Raw genomic sequence first — 16,782 nt, 5'->3', positions numbered from 1 at the left:
TTAAAATAAATAGTTTGATTGTCAGATTTCATCTTTATACATAAGTAACACCAATTAAAAGACTCTTTAGAAACCATTATATGTATGTAACTCATTTAAAAGACTTTCACATATCTATGTAATTATATATTTTATCATTTTGATAATGTTTACATAATTAATAATTATAGATTTTATCATTTTGATACTCTTGACATAATTAATAATTTTGTATAGATATTAACTATAATAATTAATAAGTTTAATAGATATTGATATTAATGGTTAGTTAATGGTTTCACAAATTAGTTTGGTTGAAGGTGTTATAATCTAATTTGTACTGTGGATGACTTTTAAAATTTCATGGTAATAGCATATAGTTGTCACGTTGGTAGGAATTTGGAGTGTTACTTTCTATTTTTATATTTTATATTTAAAATAAAATTTAATAATAAAATAACATAAATAATTTGATTTTCGATCTATTTATGCACATTTTAAAGTTTCATCGTAATTGCATATAGTTTTCACGTTGATGCTATTTTTGTATTTTTTATTTAAAATAAAATTTAATAACAAAATAACATAAATAATTTAATTTTCCATTTAAGAATAAAACATAGTTAACCAATCATGATTTAAATAAATAAATTTAAAATTTTTCAAAAAAAATAAATTTATTATATTTATAAGGTTAACTTTATAAATAGTTGTTTGATGTAAACAATGGATTAATATTTAATTTGACCATCTACCCGCCGCAGGGATAAATATGAGAAAAGTTATTTTATTATGTAAAATGTATAAAATTTAAAGAGTCCTCACAGGGGTTTTATATAATAATCAAATTTATTGAAAATAAAATTCATTTATTTTGTAAATTGTATAAAACTTTTGTTACTTAATAAAATAAAATTAGCTGTAATACCATAATGTTACACACATATGGTATTTATACTATTGCCTTAACGCCATATAATACAAGAGAAAAGTTATTGTATTATATACAATGTAAAAACTTTATTCTAGGTAATAAAAAAGTTAAATGTAAGACAATAATGTTATTTGAAGTTATGGCTTAACAACACAAGATACAGGGCTCACAGTGTTAACACTATATGAGATAAATAGTGCTAATATATGGTATTATTATATATTTATTTATTTTTGTTAACATGTAATTAATGAAAATAAAATTTATTTATTTTGTAAATTATATAAAGTTTTTGAGATAAAACCAAAATATTTTTCAAATGCAATATTTATATTATCATTTTAACACCAAATAAGACAACTAATATTAATACCTTAGTTTAACAAAGTAATATTAATACCACCATTTTAACAAAGTAATATTAATATCACCACTTTAATATTAAGTGATATTAAATCGACTTAACCAAATGTAATATTTATATTATCACTTTAACACAGCATAATACAACTAATATTAATACCTCACTTTAAGAAAGTAATATGAATATCACCATTTTAACAAAGTAATATTAATATCACCATTTTAACATTAAATGATATTAACAGTACATGATATAAAATATGATAATTTGTTATTCTAAAATGAATTGACATTTATTTTTTTATTTATGGTAAATTTGATAGAATTACATTGTTAATCTATCCAATTTTATCTTAATCTTAATAGGGAATTGAGTAACTTCACATTTATCCAAAACTCTAAGGACAAACCAAATTTATTAAAAAAAACCCTGCTTTCTTTGAAATATTACAATATTTATTTTTATATAATTACTGCGTAAGAGGTTCCCTTGAAAAGAAATTATTATCATGACAAGTGTACAGCGGTGAGACATGTTAAAATCTGGTATTGTCAGTTACAAGTTATTGTCATAGTACAGTGATAAGCCACCTTTACCACGACAAAAGATGATACAGAAGCTGGCAGCCTGTTCCTGACATTTGTTGAACGAACGCGCTGCAGGAAGATTGGGAAGATTCCCCCGATCACAGCCTTGAGCGTGACAATAAACATTTCGTGCAGATTGATTTTAGAGAAGAAATAATGATTACAAGGACCAACCGCTGAGAAAGTCAGTGCTTCATATGCTTTTACTGACGATACGATAGACAGTCACGGGTAAAGAAGAGATGTTTGAAGTCAGTGATTCATGATACTGAATTCACTAATTATGTAACCGAATTTTATATGAGGGGGGCAGAATGATGGAAAGGGACGGTTCGTGAGGAAGAAAGAACGTTATTAAAATTTCATTCTATTAAATTAAAAATCAGACTGTAAAAGTTCAAGATTAAGTTTTGTTTCAGATTTTAACTATAAACATGGGAAGGCTACTGTCAAAAATTTTCTGGAGAGGTTAAACATAAACCTGGGAAAACTACTGCCAAAAATATTCTGTAAAGGTTAAAAGGTTAAAGGTTAAATATCCACCGTCAATATTTTTTTGGGATTTATAAGCAAAATTAAGAGCTTGCAAGCCGATTCCAATATAGGTGTCGACATCTATAGGCGAATAATAAAATAAAGGATGAAGCTGTGCACCGAGAAATTTAAAACCTTCGCATAAGTATATAAACCTTCGCAATCGCATCATAATATGTGAGACAGAAATCTATGACAAACAAAGGTAGAGGAAATGAAGATGATCGGGCATTACAAAACATACGTGAAATATATATATGTTGGATAATAGAAAAGATACACGGAGTGGCCAATCTAGCATGTCAAATAGAGTGGTCAATTTAAAGGCTTAAACGAGTGATTACAAACTAAGCCGGAGGAGCAGGAGGTGAAGGTGGATTATTGGATATTTGTTTCCAGGAACAGTAGGTCTGTATGACAGTCATGGCGAAAACCAAGTACCCATCGGTAGGAAGTAGAAAGTTTCAGCTCGATAAGTACTCGAAAAGTCCACAAACCATTCTTTTGATTTTGGTTTTGCGATCGTTTTCCGTGAGCACAGCAAGCAGTCCTCTACCGAGGTCGTCGAAATTAGGTCCCAAGTGACCAGTAAAGAAGGGCTGACCCAAGGCGTTCCACATCTTGGCTATGCGTTTGTCTGTTAACATGTTGGTACGAACAACGCGGCGGTTCATTATGACGCAGACATCTGTGTTGGTACGAATGACACCACAATCCCGGAGGACGCGAACATCTTGAGGAGTCTGGATGAGGCAGTTCATCAAACTCACGTAACGCATCACGGCATTTCCACGACTGGGATCGTTGAATTCCATGGCAACCATGTTCCTCAACAACACTTCCATGTGGGTTTCCCATATATTTATCTCTGGAAGGTACAACGTACCTGAGTATTTGTCGAAACGAATCTTGTTAGATGGTTTGAATTGAATCCTGCTCTTCGCCAACTTCTCCGCGTTCAGTGCGATTTCATACCTGCGTTCAAAGGTTGCAGTGGGGAGAAAATATCTGAGCGTTATAACAGGGATATCCAAAATTTGCCATAAAGTCGCCTTCACCTCCTCCTCCTCCTCACTTGGCATTTGTAGGATTGGCGCAATGAATGCGTGCATGCAACCTAGTAAATGCTTTTCATCATTAACAGTAACTAGTAATTTGTTACCATCATTACAAACGTGTGCCCAGAAAGGAGAAAGCTCCGTCCTCGTCTTCTGCAACAGTTGATCGAAGCGTTGATGCCATAAATCACTTCCATCCATGTTCTCGAAAACTCCTTTGAGGACTGCCAACGGGATTTGATTCTCCAGCTTCAGAATATCACACTTTATACATTCATGAAGCGGACTTAATTCGATCATCATGCCATTGTCTGCACTGAGCCTCCTGAGACTGGAAGCCGATTCGATCATGTCATTCTCTTCATGAGGCGTCGAGAGGAAGATTAAGAAATGTAAGAGAAAGGATGAATCTACCGCCATCATCAGAGCGAAGTTCTGGGAATTCTCCGCGTCTCTACTCTCACTGGGTGGCAAGTGATAGAAACGCTCTATCTCTGCCCGCATCACTTCCATCATGTCAACTATAGAATTGAAACCCTTACCTGCACCTTGGCGCAGTTCCTGCGACAGCCTGGCCGCGGACTTGGCTTTGTACATCTCTGCCGTTGAAATCTTACGTTCAGCACATGAAGATTCAATATCTTTCTCCAGACTGGAATGGTGGTAAGGCCCAATCGACAGAAACTGCGGAATATAAGCCTCTGGTTTCGTCTTCAGCAGAGGCGTGGACACTCGCAGGATCGCATCCACCTTTGCTGGGCCAATCCCATTACCATTTGCTTCACAATTCTCATCATCGTCCTCATGGAGCATCGCTTTAATTTGAACAACCCACTCACTACGAAACACAACAGCTTCCGCCATCACAATCTCCACCTCTACTTCTTTAAATCTCTGCATCAACTACCAACCTGTTTTCAGATTGTGCATGCCGACTCGCGACCATACAGATTGGTTATTTGTTGCCGAAAATTTGCAATCTTTAGCTAAATAGTCCAAGGGCTACTTCTTATAATCCTCTCTAATGAAATCTCAGAAGAATAAGCATACTATGTAACTAGTGTTGTTATATGAACCTCTGTATGACTGGATTGTCTAATATGGAAAATAAGAATGTGATTGTTGCAAGGACTAAAGATGTCTATATTAATGCAGTATGCAGACTTTGTAGACCATTCCTACGCTAAAAACATATAGTCATTAACGTTCTTAGAAGTTATAGTATGGCCTGGATAGTTGACTGGATCAATATGTTACTATTAGCTAATGCACTGGGATAGTGTATACTGTGTGATCCTACGTTGACTGGAACAACAAGTACACCAGATAGATGAACAAACTCGTTCAAATTTTCATTGAGAAGGATGTATTTTAAGCCTCCCTGATTGATGAAGATGCTTCGGAGGGAAGACAAGATCCTTATGAATTGTTGATGTTTATAATTAATAAGCACATACTGTGAAGCTACGTTTCGGTCTTGGAGAAGATGAGTAGGACTCATGGTTACAAATTGAAGAATGTTGTATCTTATCTCTCCGAGAGGGAGTTCTCTGTTGAACCTTCTTGGTAATTATAGCAAAGGACTTCCCTATGGAAATGAACTATCAAAAGCATCACATGTTGATTGGTAATTCTTCAGTTATTGGATCCCAAGATGAGCAGGTAGCCAGGTGGATACTTTTTATTACAACATGCAACTTAAACCAGAGAGAGTCTAGTCTTATGAAATAAAATTATGCAGAATAGGCACTGGGGCACCTTCATGAATTAGAAAATATTAGGCTTGTGGTCTCCCTTAGTGAGAGGGAGTAAGGTTATTTAAATATTTTCTTTCACATGATTTTTGATTTGGTATTCTAGATATATAGGAAACAAAGGATTGCTAAAATCACTACTACTAGAATGGGTAGCTGTAAGACAATGTGTTTTGAATAATCTCTTTAGTGAGTTGTGTGTCATCATCTATGGAGGAGTAATGGGGTTCCCAGGGATGGATGGCTAGGTTGATTGGGTTAAACATTAAGCTCTCGGAGATCCTGGGGTCTAGGGTTCTTCTTGGAGTTATATTAGCTTAGGGTGAGTGGTTCACTTTCACCTGTGGAGTACATGTCCCAATATGTGAACACAGGGTGAGTGGTTCACCTTCCCCTTTTTAGTATGTTATATGAGAACAGGGTGAGTGATTCACCTTCCCCTGTGGATACCCCAACATACACTACTACATGTAGGGGGGTTTTAAGACAATATTTGAGTCAATTGTCTTAACTTAAGACAAAAAGAAACTTGTGTATTGTCTTAAATATTGTCTCTAAGCGGGTGTCTCAAAATATAATGTCTCAAAAATTTGTCTCTATAAAGACAATATAGAACACATATTATTATTGTCTCTATAAAGACAAGAATTATTGTCTATTAAGAGACAATTTGATTTGTCTCTCTAGAGACAATTTGATTTGTCTCTCTAGAGACAATTTCATTTGTCTCTCTAGAGACAACTTCATTTGTGTCTCTTTAGAGACAATTACATTTTTGTATTTTTAGAGACAATAGCTGAGATTAAAAACATATTGTCTCTATAGAGACTATATGTCCATAATTCAAACTATTGTCTCTCTAGAGACAGTATAAAAAATTATTTAAAAATAAATAAATAAAATCATAATTCAAACTATTGTCTCTCTAGAGACAATATAAAAAATTATTTAAAAAATAAAAAATAAAATCATTTTGAATGTTCTTTCAAAGTAGTTTCACATTCAAAGTTCACAAATAGTACTCGTGTATGAGAGAAACCACCACAGAAATTCCTGTCTGATAGAAACCAGCGCATATGGGTTATTAATATTACCTTTGTTTAGCAAGAGGGGATTCAATTCATTACTAAATTTACGCCCAAGTTTTACTACTTCAAATGGGAGTCAGAAGTTTGGATTTAAGATGCTACCTTAGCTTTGATAAGCGTTCCATCTCCCAGTTTTACTATAGTTAAAGAAGAATCTGTAGACTGTTGAATGGAAACGACTTTAGATTTAGACAATGTGAATCTTTATGCAGAAATCAATCGAGAGCCCAATTAATGAAATGGCGATACCTTTATGTGTTCGACAGACAACATACCCACAAGAATACCCAGGCAGGCTTGATAGCCACAGTTATCAACTGTACAAGATTGTAGGAATTTCGTTGGTGGCAGGTATGGGTTAGTTTTATGCTTCAATCATGTTATCAAAAATATAGCTTCATCGCTCAACTGGATTACGCAGTATTATAGAGTGAGTATGATATCTAGAACTGGATTACACAGTATTATAGAGTGAGTATTCTTTCGCTTGAACGGTCTGTAATGGAACGTTTTTATGCCCACCCAGTTATTTTAACTTCTTTTTCAAAATATTTTTGATCATTGTTGAAAATTAATACTCTGAACAGACTCATCACAAATATTCTTTAACTGATCACTTATCAAAAGCTTGTGAGGTTTCTTATGTAGCCCGTGAATTATTTTGATTTTAACCGAGGAAGACTCGCTTATTACGTTTGATAACAAAGGCATTAGCAATGGGTTCTACAGCAACCCACTTCCCTTTTCTAAGTACTTGCAAACCGCTGACATCGCCTTGCATTAGAACAGTGATGCCACCTGCGTCTGAATGGCTTCTTAAAGCAAGGGTAACATCTAGGTTTGGGCATGGTGGATAGTAATTTACAAGTAACAGCTGTCTGTGTTCCCCAAAAATATTATTCAAGTAATCAGAATGGAGTCCTAGAGCTTCAGAAATTGCAGCCAACAGCCTTAAACACAGTGCCCTCACCTCCACAGTGTACTTGCCTACAATTTCCCTGTAACAAAAGCTTCAATATTATATTAAGCCAAACGAGTTATGATTGCTACTTTAATGGTTGACATAAGGTTTAATGGCTACCTATAGGCTGCAGGTTTTTTAGGCCAAGAGTCAATGACTTCGTGTAATGGAAAACAAGGGTGTCTCAGATAGTCCCTCCAGTTAAGGACTTCATCTTTGTGAATATTGAAGCTTGTAGCAAGCTGAGCCAGTTGCTTTGGATCCTCTGAATAGAGGCATGCACGATCTTCCATCGGCATTTCGAAGAATTCTTTGGCGATTCCCATCATGTTTTTCATCACCCTCTCTGGTACCCTGTGGTTCACTATCTGATCATATCATGCAGCTTCAACCATATTAATACTGAATTTGAACAATTTTTTTCTTAAGAATTAATGTTCATTATTGAGATTTTGGAAGTTTATTGAGAGATATTATGAGATTCAAAATTCAAATCTTCAAAACAGTTTATATCGCAATATCATGAGATTCAAAATTCAAAGCCTCATGAATCCAATCCCTTCCGCAAAAAAAATCATAACTTGGGACATTGGAGATTGAAGGTTGTACCTAGAAAAAGCCATCCTCCTGACATGCACGTTGGATTTGTTGTATGACAGTGGTTCTGCTAGGCCCATCCAGGTGTTTTAGATCCACCACTGGAATGCTCTCGTAGAAAGATACCTGAGACATGTTGGGTTGCTCCTGGGGAGGCAAAATATATTTGTTCTGCACCTCAACATTGTTTATTCCATTGCACGGCAGTTTCTCAACACCATTAGTATTGGTCTCAGTGTGAAGATCCATTCTAGAGGACATGCATCTTTCTTTCCTCTTGATGTTATTGCGAATACAATATTTTTTCCATACGGATGTTGCACGACTTCTAATCGATGTTAGAAATTGCAAGTTCGCATTGCAGAAATTGCAACCTGTAGAGCCCCGAATGGAAAGAGAGGCTATACGTAGGGTCAACCAATAGTTTTTACCACGGAAACATTGACAGTTGCATCAGAAAGTGTCCCGGATGAAAACAATATTGCAAAGGGAGGATTTGGCCCGTATACAAGGTATTAGCGCTTACTTTATAATATCATTTATTCTGATAGTCTAGCAGGTAAACTGTTCATTGTACAAGCTTTATGTAAACCAATTTCAGAGTTAAAATAAATCCTCAGACATAGCTAGAATTTTCAGAGAAAGTTTTAACAAGCCATAATATATTACAAGCAACAATCATCGCAACTAGCATTTCCCCCAACAGTACACAACGAAAGGCACTTGAGCATTCTTGAAATATTTGAAGAGTACAAAAAGTTCTTGTGCAAAATGTGCAAGAGTATATAACGGAAAAAACTGTCTTAGCATATAAAAATAGCTCTGTAATGGAGTTGAACTAAGATAGCTTAGCCAACTCCACCGATGAAAACATCTACACAGTACCCAAATCACATATAGAGAGATGCGATAATGCTATTCTAAGCCCCAAATGCAAATTAGAATTAAATGTCGGAACTCAAGAGCAAACTCCAATGATACAAAACTAATTGAATCCACCAATCCCTAAATATGCAAAAGCATCTTAACAAAGCTATTCAAAAGCATCATCATCGTCATCTAGAAGGGGTTGGGCAGCAACTGCTACAAGTTCTGCCTTGAACCTGACAACATAAAAGATTGTAAGCCAAAGTTTCAATCTTTTAGAAATGGAGCAAATTATTTCAATAAAAGTTAACAAAAAATAATTAGAAAATAGCATTCTACTTACTGCTGTTGGGTTGCAAGGTTGATCTGAACCTCAGGAGGAGCAAGAGCAGGTGACTCCACAAAATGAAGGTTTGGATCCTTATAAAAATAACCCATTATAGAATCAACGCAAATTTTTTAATATAACATTCATATTAGGGAGCATGAGAAACTAGATTAAAGGCTCACCCTGAGAGCTTCCGTGCCAAGTACAGGAATGGCTTCTCAAAGTTGTAGTTAGTTTTTGCAGATATCTCATAGTACTGAAGATTCTTCTTTCTATGAAAAGTAACTTGCTTAGCTTTCACTTGCCTATTCTTCACATCAACCTTGTTTCCACAAAGAACAATAGGAATGTTCTCACACACCCTGAAATTCACAAAGATATTTAGCTAATCGGTTCAGGCAGTTGTGCCACCACACAACTAAGGAACCTTCATTTCTACTTAGAGATCCAACCCCTCTGCAAAAGAGATACCTGCAAAGATCTCTGTGCCACGTTGGGACATTCTTGTAAGTCAATCGTGCAGTAACATCAAACATGATAACTTCACATTGCCCATGAATACTACAACAAACAAAATCCCAATCAGTAAATAAGAAGGAAACAAATAAATAGAAGTGGAAAAACACAGAACCCTCGCCAATTCAATCAGGAAAATGCCAACAGAAACAAGAAAAGAAAACTAGTATTGATCAAAACAACCAATAACAGAGTCTGTCTATAAATTCAAAATTAAACTAAATTAAAATTCAAATAAATATAAGTGGAAAAATACAGAACCCTCGCCAATTCAACGAGGAAAATGCCAATAGAAGCAGGAAAAGCAAACCAGTATTGATCAAAACAACCAATAACATAGTCTGTCTATAAATTCAAAATTAAATTAAATTAAAATTCAAAATAAAGAGACATAAATGAGTAAAACAGAGTGCTGATAAAAAGGAACCAAAAAAGGGCTCATAGTTGCTCCATTGTCATTGATATTGAGGTTAAAAGGTGTTGCTACTGAGCCCACACTACATACATATCAACACGGGAAAATAGAATTGATAAGTCAAAAGTTCTCTTGGGATCGATCCAAGTTTAAATCCATGTAGGACCTTTTTAAACAAAAAGTTGAAAAGGCACCCCAAAAGCTCAAATGTACAGTGCTCCAATCAACAGGTGTCTACTACACCTGCAGAGGATGACAAAAAACACTACTTTCGTAAAGTCCCAAGAGACCTGATTTCAAGTGAAAATCAAAATCAGTCTGGCAAAATACAGAAATGGGAAAATAATCAAACTAATTATTGACGTACCTTAACCATATTTTGTCATTAAACCTTACCTGACTGAGCTATAAAGTTGGGTCAGCATTTCATCCTTGGCTTTCTCAACTTGACAAAGCACCACAGCCTGCAAATCGTCAAATCATCAATTCAAGTATCATGGACTGAATAAACACTGAGATTCTGTATGGCTGTATTGTGTGCTCATCCACATGGATGTCTTACTTTGGGAACATTTGCAACAAGACTATTCAGAATAGCCTCCACATAACCATGGACTTCTCGAGCCATCATTCTAAGCTCCTCCTCCAGATCTATTAGCCTTCTTACCATGGTTTCCTAGATTATAAACAAGAAAATCAAACTGAGGTTGAATATTAAGTTGGGAAATAATTTTTCTATTCTCATCGTTGTATATGGTCATGGTCTCCTAGGCTAAAATGTGTATTGATTCTTAAATTTTTTAATAGCAAACATTTTGATTATGTACATGTGCAACTTACGATGGAACTTTATGTGCTTCATTGCCTATATGCAAGTGTTTCAATACAAGCTATAGTTGTTCACGATTATACATTGGGTTACATAAGGTAGTCTTGACCTCTGGCCAGCTAAATATTGCCTACCCTCTACCTTATATCTATTTAAGTTTTAATAGTGGAAATAGTTTGTCTTGAAGATCGAAGAAAACTCAAAGGATGTTAATCTTAGCTGAAAGAAAATACTAGCAATCTATTTTCATTTTCTGCTAAATAGTTCTCTACTAGAGAAACCAAATTTTTTGGTTACCTATAATTATTCATAAGTTGAACAATTGTCCAACAGCACAATGCCTACTTATCTGCAATATAATTGTTCAGCAGAAAATAATGTGACTAGCATGCATTTGAATGCAGTTTACTAATTTTTTAACCTTAAACAGACATGTGAGTACTCGATAGTAAATCAAGACAATTCCATATGTCAGGCCAGGCAGTAACTCCAATAGGTAGTAAAACTGATTCGATTCATTCCATTAGGTATGTTATTGTTATATACAAAAGGGTGTGACTGCTCAGTTCATCTCCTGATGACTGTTCACATTCCTAATTTAATTATTTACATAAATTCACCCAATCGTGAGGATTAGGTGTCAACATTCCCCCCCTTAATCTGAAGGGATGTTGGTGAGTCCAAGCATCGTTCTGAATCTTTCAAGCTTTTCTCTTCCAAGCGCTTTGGTGAAGATGTCTGCAATTTGCTCATTTGTGGAACAATGACGGAGATGGATTGTTTTGGCCTCAACATGATGTCGGATCAGATGATATTTAGTATTGATGTGCTTTGTTCGATCATGGAACTTTGGGTTCTTGGCCAACTTTATTGTAGAGGTGTTGTCAATCATGAGTGGAGTTGATTGTACTTGTTTTACCTGCAAATCTTCAAGAATTTTCCTGAGCCACACAATTTCTTTTGTTGCTTCAGCTGCTGCCACGTATTTTGCTTCTGTTGTGGAATCTGCTGGAACTGATTGTTTGCGTGATCTCCAGGAGACAGCTCCTGATCCAAGACTCATAGCATATCCTGAAGTAGATACCCCAGTTTCTTTGTCTCCATCGAAGTCTGAATCAGAGTATCCGATCAAACTGAAGTCATCCACCTGTGTGTACTTGATTCCAAAGTCTTGAGTTCCCTTCAAGTACTTTAGAACTCTTTTTGCAGCAGACCAATGTCCCTCACAAGGCTTTTGCATAAACCTGGAGAGGATTCCAACAGCAAATGAAATGTCTGGTCTGGTAGTGGTTAGGTAGTTGAGACTTCCTACAAGTTGTCTATACTTTGTTGCATCCTCAAATTCCTTTCCTTCAATAGATGTGAGCTTTAAGTTTTGTTCCATTGGAGTAGTAAGAGGATTGCACTTTGTCATGCCAAACCTGTTCAACAAATCTCCAATGTATTTCTTTTAAGAAAGAAATATGGACTTTGGATGTTGGGTTACTTCAATGCCAAGACAGTAATGAACATAGCCCAAATCAGTCATTTCAAAAATTTTCCCCAATTCCTTCTTTATGGATGCAATGTAGCTTTCATTGTTCCTTGTCATTAAAAGATCATCTACATATACCACAAGATATACAACTATTTTGCCAACTTTCTTGACAAATAAAGTTGCATCATCAAGATCAAAATGATTGAAGTTGAGTTTCAGAAGATGCTCAGTTAGTTTTTCATACCAGGCTCGCGGTGCTTGTTTGAGGCCATATAAGTACTTCACAAGTTTGCATACTTTATGTTCATGCCCTTTCACAGCAAATCCTTCAGGCTAGGACATAAAAACATTCTCTTTTAGAACTCCATTCAAGAAGGCAGTTTTTACATCCATTTGATGGACTTTCCAACCGTTCTATGCTGCTAGTGCAAAGAGTGTTCGGATGGTGGCCCATTTTGTTGTGGGGGAAAAAGTTTCCTCATAATCGACCCCTTCCTTCTGTGCAAAACCTTTTGCCACAAGCCTAGCTTTGTGCTTGTCAAGTGAGCCATCAGCTTTGTACTTGTTCTTGTAGACCCACTTGCAGCCAATTGGTTTGGTTCCGAAAGGAGGATCAACCAGCTTCCAAGTGCCGTTCTTTATGAGGGCATCATACTCCTTTTGCATTGCTTCTTTCCATTCATCATGAGAAGCAGCTTCTTTAAAGGAAGTTGGTTCAAAATCTGTAGAAAAGTTCAATTCACAATCATAAGAAACATCCATATCAACAGGTGAATTAGAGTCATCTACATCACCTCCATTTTGCCGGTTTGAATTTCTGGTTCCTGTTTTTCCAATTTCATCAGGATGAACACTTTCAAGTGTCTTTGTTAGCCACTTTGGGGGACCTTTCTGAGATGGTCCAGGCTGCTCTGTTGATTGAGTTGGGACTGAATCAAGATTGAGTCTCCCAATTCTATCAATTACATCACTTAAAGCATCATCCGTTGTTGGAGTTTCATTCGGGGGAGAGTGTTCTTCAGAAGAAGATTCCACATGTTGATCTAGAATAGGAATCCCCCCTTCAAGATGTGGAATCTGATTATCAAATTCTTGAAATGATTTTGTTTTTGCGAATCTATCCAAGCGATCAAGTTGCCGCTCAACAACATTGTCAGATTTGGATGATTCAAGAAAAATTACATCTCTAGATACAACAAACTTTTTATTTACTTCATCATAGAGGCGGTATGCTTTGGAGGTGTTTGAATACCCCAGGAAGATACAATTACGACTTCTAGCACCAAGTTTGTTTCTATGTACCTTTGGTATTAAAGCATAACAGATGGAACCAAAGACCCTGAGATGTTTTACCGAAGGAACATGTCCATACCACAATTCATAAGGAGTCTTGTTTCTTATAGCATTAGATGGACATCTATTCTTTATATATGCAGCACATAGAACAACATCAGCCCAAAACATTATCTTTACATTTTTGAAGAAAAGCATGGATCGTACCATATTCAAGATTGTTCTATTCATTCTTTCAGCTACACCATTCTGTTGGGGATTATAAGGCACAGTTGTTTGATGTTTGATCCCATGTTGGCGAAGATAGTTTTCAAATTCATTTGATGTATATTCTTTTCCATTATCAGTGCGAATAGACCCAATACGAGATTGTGCATCATTTTCAATCCATTTATGAAAATTCTTGAATGTTTGAAAAGCATCAGATTTGTTCTTCAATAAATAAACCTAGCACATTCTGGTGTAGTCATCAATAAACGTCATGATATATTTATTTCCATTTGTAGAAGAAACAGGCATTGGACCACATAAATCTGAATGAATGAGTTCAAGTTTCCTATGTGCTCTTGAATGTGAATCATGAAAAGACTGTTTGCTATGCTTTCCTAGTGTTACACAGTAATTTGTCACCATTGGTCACCGTCCTTGTTACCCCTTTCCTGCACTTTGGAGGACTCATTCCAGGACCTGTGAGCAGTGACATAACTTGAAAACACTTGCATTATGTTCCCCTAAGTATGGACTTCATATGCCTTGAAGACATCTCCTGCAAAATATCCTTGAAAAGTCCTCTTTTTCCATTAGCACGGATCCACAGTGTATCACCCGCGCCAATGAAGGAAATTCTCCAAAGAGGGCGTGCTCATTGGCGCTCTGTCTCAGAGTCTTACCCGCGCCAACCAAGTTTGGAAAATTTTGTTAACAAGCGCATGCCCGAGAGTTTTTTCCTTTCGACTCATGTGGCTTTTCAGGGATAATGCCAATCTCATGGATGTCGAGATTCATCGTATCTCTATCCACAATAGATTTTCGAGGATAATGCTTATCCCATGAATGTCTGGATTCATTGTATCTCTTCCTCCTCCTCCATCTATAAAAGCTTGTTCTGCTGCATTTGACAAGCTAGTTTTTTGAGCATAGGGAGAATGATACTATCAGAAGTCTGAGAGATTGTTGTAAGAGTCTTCTTTGCATTCATAATCAAAGAGAGAGAGAGGCTTGTTCCTGATCCCGACAAGCTTTGCAAGACATATGTAGCTGATCACCCAGCCAAAGGAGGATTTGACGTCAGGACTATGGTTGTATTCTCCTTTGTTGATTATCAATAATAGATGACTATCATTATGGTTCCATTCTTGTTGTTCATTGTGATGATGTTCGAGTTATATCTTTTATGACCGATATATAATTGCATCTATTGGATTTTATGCTTGTATTCGTGTCGTTCTTTGCATGTGCAGGTGTCCATTCACGGAGATCGTGAGGATCGTGACCGGCCGTAGCGAAGGAACGGGAGTGTCAACTCTTCTACAACACTAGCGTTGGAATCCAAGTAGGTTCTCATAATCCACCTTTAATTTGCAATTAGGAACTTGCGTGATAACATTGTTGGTTATTGCTAGACCCATTTTGGGCTAGTGGGATCGCCTCTGTCCACAGAGGGGATTTACCTCTCCTTCCTGTTCATTATGATGAAGGTCTGGTCGGAGCATAGTTCCTTTCCTGTGTCAAGCTCCTTAAAAAATGAAACTAGGTCTGCGCGGAGCATAGTTCGTTTTCCTATGTCAAGCTCCTTAAAAAATGAAACTAAGTCTGGCCGAGGATAGTTTTGATCCTGTGGCGACCTCGTTAAAAAATGAAACAAGGGTTATGAGGATAGTTCTTTTACTGTGTCAACCTCATTAAAAAATGAAACAACTCCCTTTCCAAATCGAGTCTTTTGATTAAGATCTCGTAAAATACAAGTCGAGTCTTTCCTAGATCTCGAGAGTGAACCTTCATTCCATCCACTTTGTTGAATGCAATGAAGCTTGGGGGGCATGTACCTCGATTTGCGTTATTATGCTGGGGGCATGCGAACTGATAACAAGCATAGTTTTTCGTTTCAAGCTTGTGTAAACATGAAACCGAATCCAAGCAAAGTTCTCCATGGTTCAAGCTTGTGTAAAATGAACCTATACCCGATTTACATCTCGTGATTGTCATTTTTATCCGCTAAATTCTGCCAGATGAGCCTTGGTTGTTTCATTCCATCGCCACCATCTCTTTGGCTGATCATATGCTTTCACTTGGTTGTTTATCCTTTCCTGAGGAACCGCAGTGATGAGTGGTTTTATTAGCCAGCCTCTTGACCATTATATGTTTTGGGCAGTTCCACTTACCGGAACCAGTTGCTACCCTTTATACCACTCGTTCCTTCAGGACGAGTCTCCTTTAAGCTCTTTTCTGACTCGTAAAAGATGAAAAGATTGCCAAGTATTTTTCCTTTTTGACTCGTTAAAGAGAATAAAAATGGAGGTCTACTTTCAGCTCTTTTCCGACCGTTTAAAGAAGAAAAGATCGCCGAGTTATCCCTCTTGACTCGTTAAACGTAAATAAGAGGCAATCGTCTTTAAACTCTTTTCCGACCGTGTAAAAACGAAAAGATCGTCGGACCCTTGTGGTTTCAGGTTCGTTAATGGTTACGAAGCGACGTGGCTTCGATCACTTTTTTACTTTTTCAGGTCGAAATCACTACTCATGAAAAGTACTCCTCGATTGTAATGGTCGGGTGGTTCTTTCGAGCATTGTTTTATACTTTTTCAGGCTCGAGAGACACAACTTTACAAAAAAGGACACCCCTGGAGTTTTCTTTTTTGCTATCTTTTCAAACTCTCTAAACATGAAAAGACGTCGAGTTCTTCCTCTGTCAGACTCGTTAAAACTTGATGACATTGGAGTTCGTCGAGATGACATTACAAGCATATGCTATCCCCGTCAAGCTTGTTAATAAAAAATAACTGGGGTACTCGCCAGAAATGGTGGGGGAAAATGGAACCATAATTATTGTCGTGTCGGCAGTATGTCGCTCTTGAACATGGCACTTGTTTGCATTCGTGTCTGGGTGGGAACATCTCATCTCATTTTTCACTTGCCTCCGTGGGTTTGGGTGATCCTGTTTGACCTCTCATCTGCTCATTGCCTCGTCAACATGACCTTTGA

The 16,782-nt window shown here is 36.6% G+C and overlaps 2 protein-coding genes and 1 pseudogene across 2 annotated transcripts; all 3 read right to left on the bottom strand.

Annotated features, from left to right (window-relative positions):
- Nucleotides 1–2,862: 2,862 nt before the first annotated feature.
- LOC149229651 (putative UPF0481 protein At3g02645) lies at nucleotides 2,863–4,320 on the bottom strand. The gene has a single exon (XM_089381090.1). The coding sequence runs from the start codon at nucleotides 4,318–4,320 to the stop codon at nucleotides 2,863–2,865; it is 1,458 nt and encodes a 485-aa protein (XP_089237216.1).
- Nucleotides 4,321–6,965: 2,645 nt separating this feature from the next.
- On the bottom strand, nucleotides 6,966–8,105 carry LOC149229650 (protein DMR6-LIKE OXYGENASE 1 pseudogene; annotated as a pseudogene).
- Nucleotides 8,106–8,889: 784 nt separating this feature from the next.
- On the bottom strand, nucleotides 8,890–10,652 carry LOC149229649 (GTP-binding nuclear protein Ran1B-like). The gene is made up of 5 exons (XM_089381089.1): nucleotides 10,545–10,652; nucleotides 10,379–10,446; nucleotides 9,523–9,612; nucleotides 9,234–9,413; nucleotides 8,890–8,959 (listed from the first exon to the last, which is right to left on the bottom strand). The coding sequence occupies exons 1-5, from the start codon at nucleotides 10,650–10,652 to the stop codon at nucleotides 8,890–8,892; spliced, it is 516 nt and encodes a 171-aa protein (XP_089237215.1).
- Nucleotides 10,653–16,782: the final 6,130 nt, after the last annotated feature.

This window comes from Pinus tabuliformis, chromosome J (genome assembly GCF_031772625.1).
Source record: "Pinus tabuliformis cultivar Carrire ecotype Pingquan chromosome J, CPIR1, whole genome shotgun sequence".
In the NCBI taxonomy this organism is placed as follows: Eukaryota; Viridiplantae; Streptophyta; class Pinopsida; order Pinales; family Pinaceae; genus Pinus; species Pinus tabuliformis.
The sequence above is the reverse complement of the archived record's forward strand: the minus strand, read 5'-3'. Positions and strand labels throughout refer to the sequence as shown.

Bases quoted from the DNA above. Each gene is read 5' to 3' on its own strand.
- LOC149229651 (XM_089381090.1), bottom strand. From the start codon at position 4,320: ATGGCGGAAGCTGTTGTGTTTCGTAGTGAGTGGGTTGTTCAAATTAAA.
- LOC149229649 (XM_089381089.1), bottom strand. From the start codon at position 10,652: ATGGTAAGAAGGCTAATAGATCTGGAGGAGGAGCTTAGAATGATGGCT. The intron at 9,613-10,378 runs GTAAGGTTTAAT...TGTTTGTTGTAG, and splicing joins CAACTTTATAGCTCAGTCAG to TATTCATGGGCAATGTGAAG. The intron at 8,960-9,233 runs GTGAGCCTTTAA...TTATGTTGTCAG, and splicing joins TTGGCACGGAAGCTCTCAGG to GTTCAAGGCAGAACTTGTAG.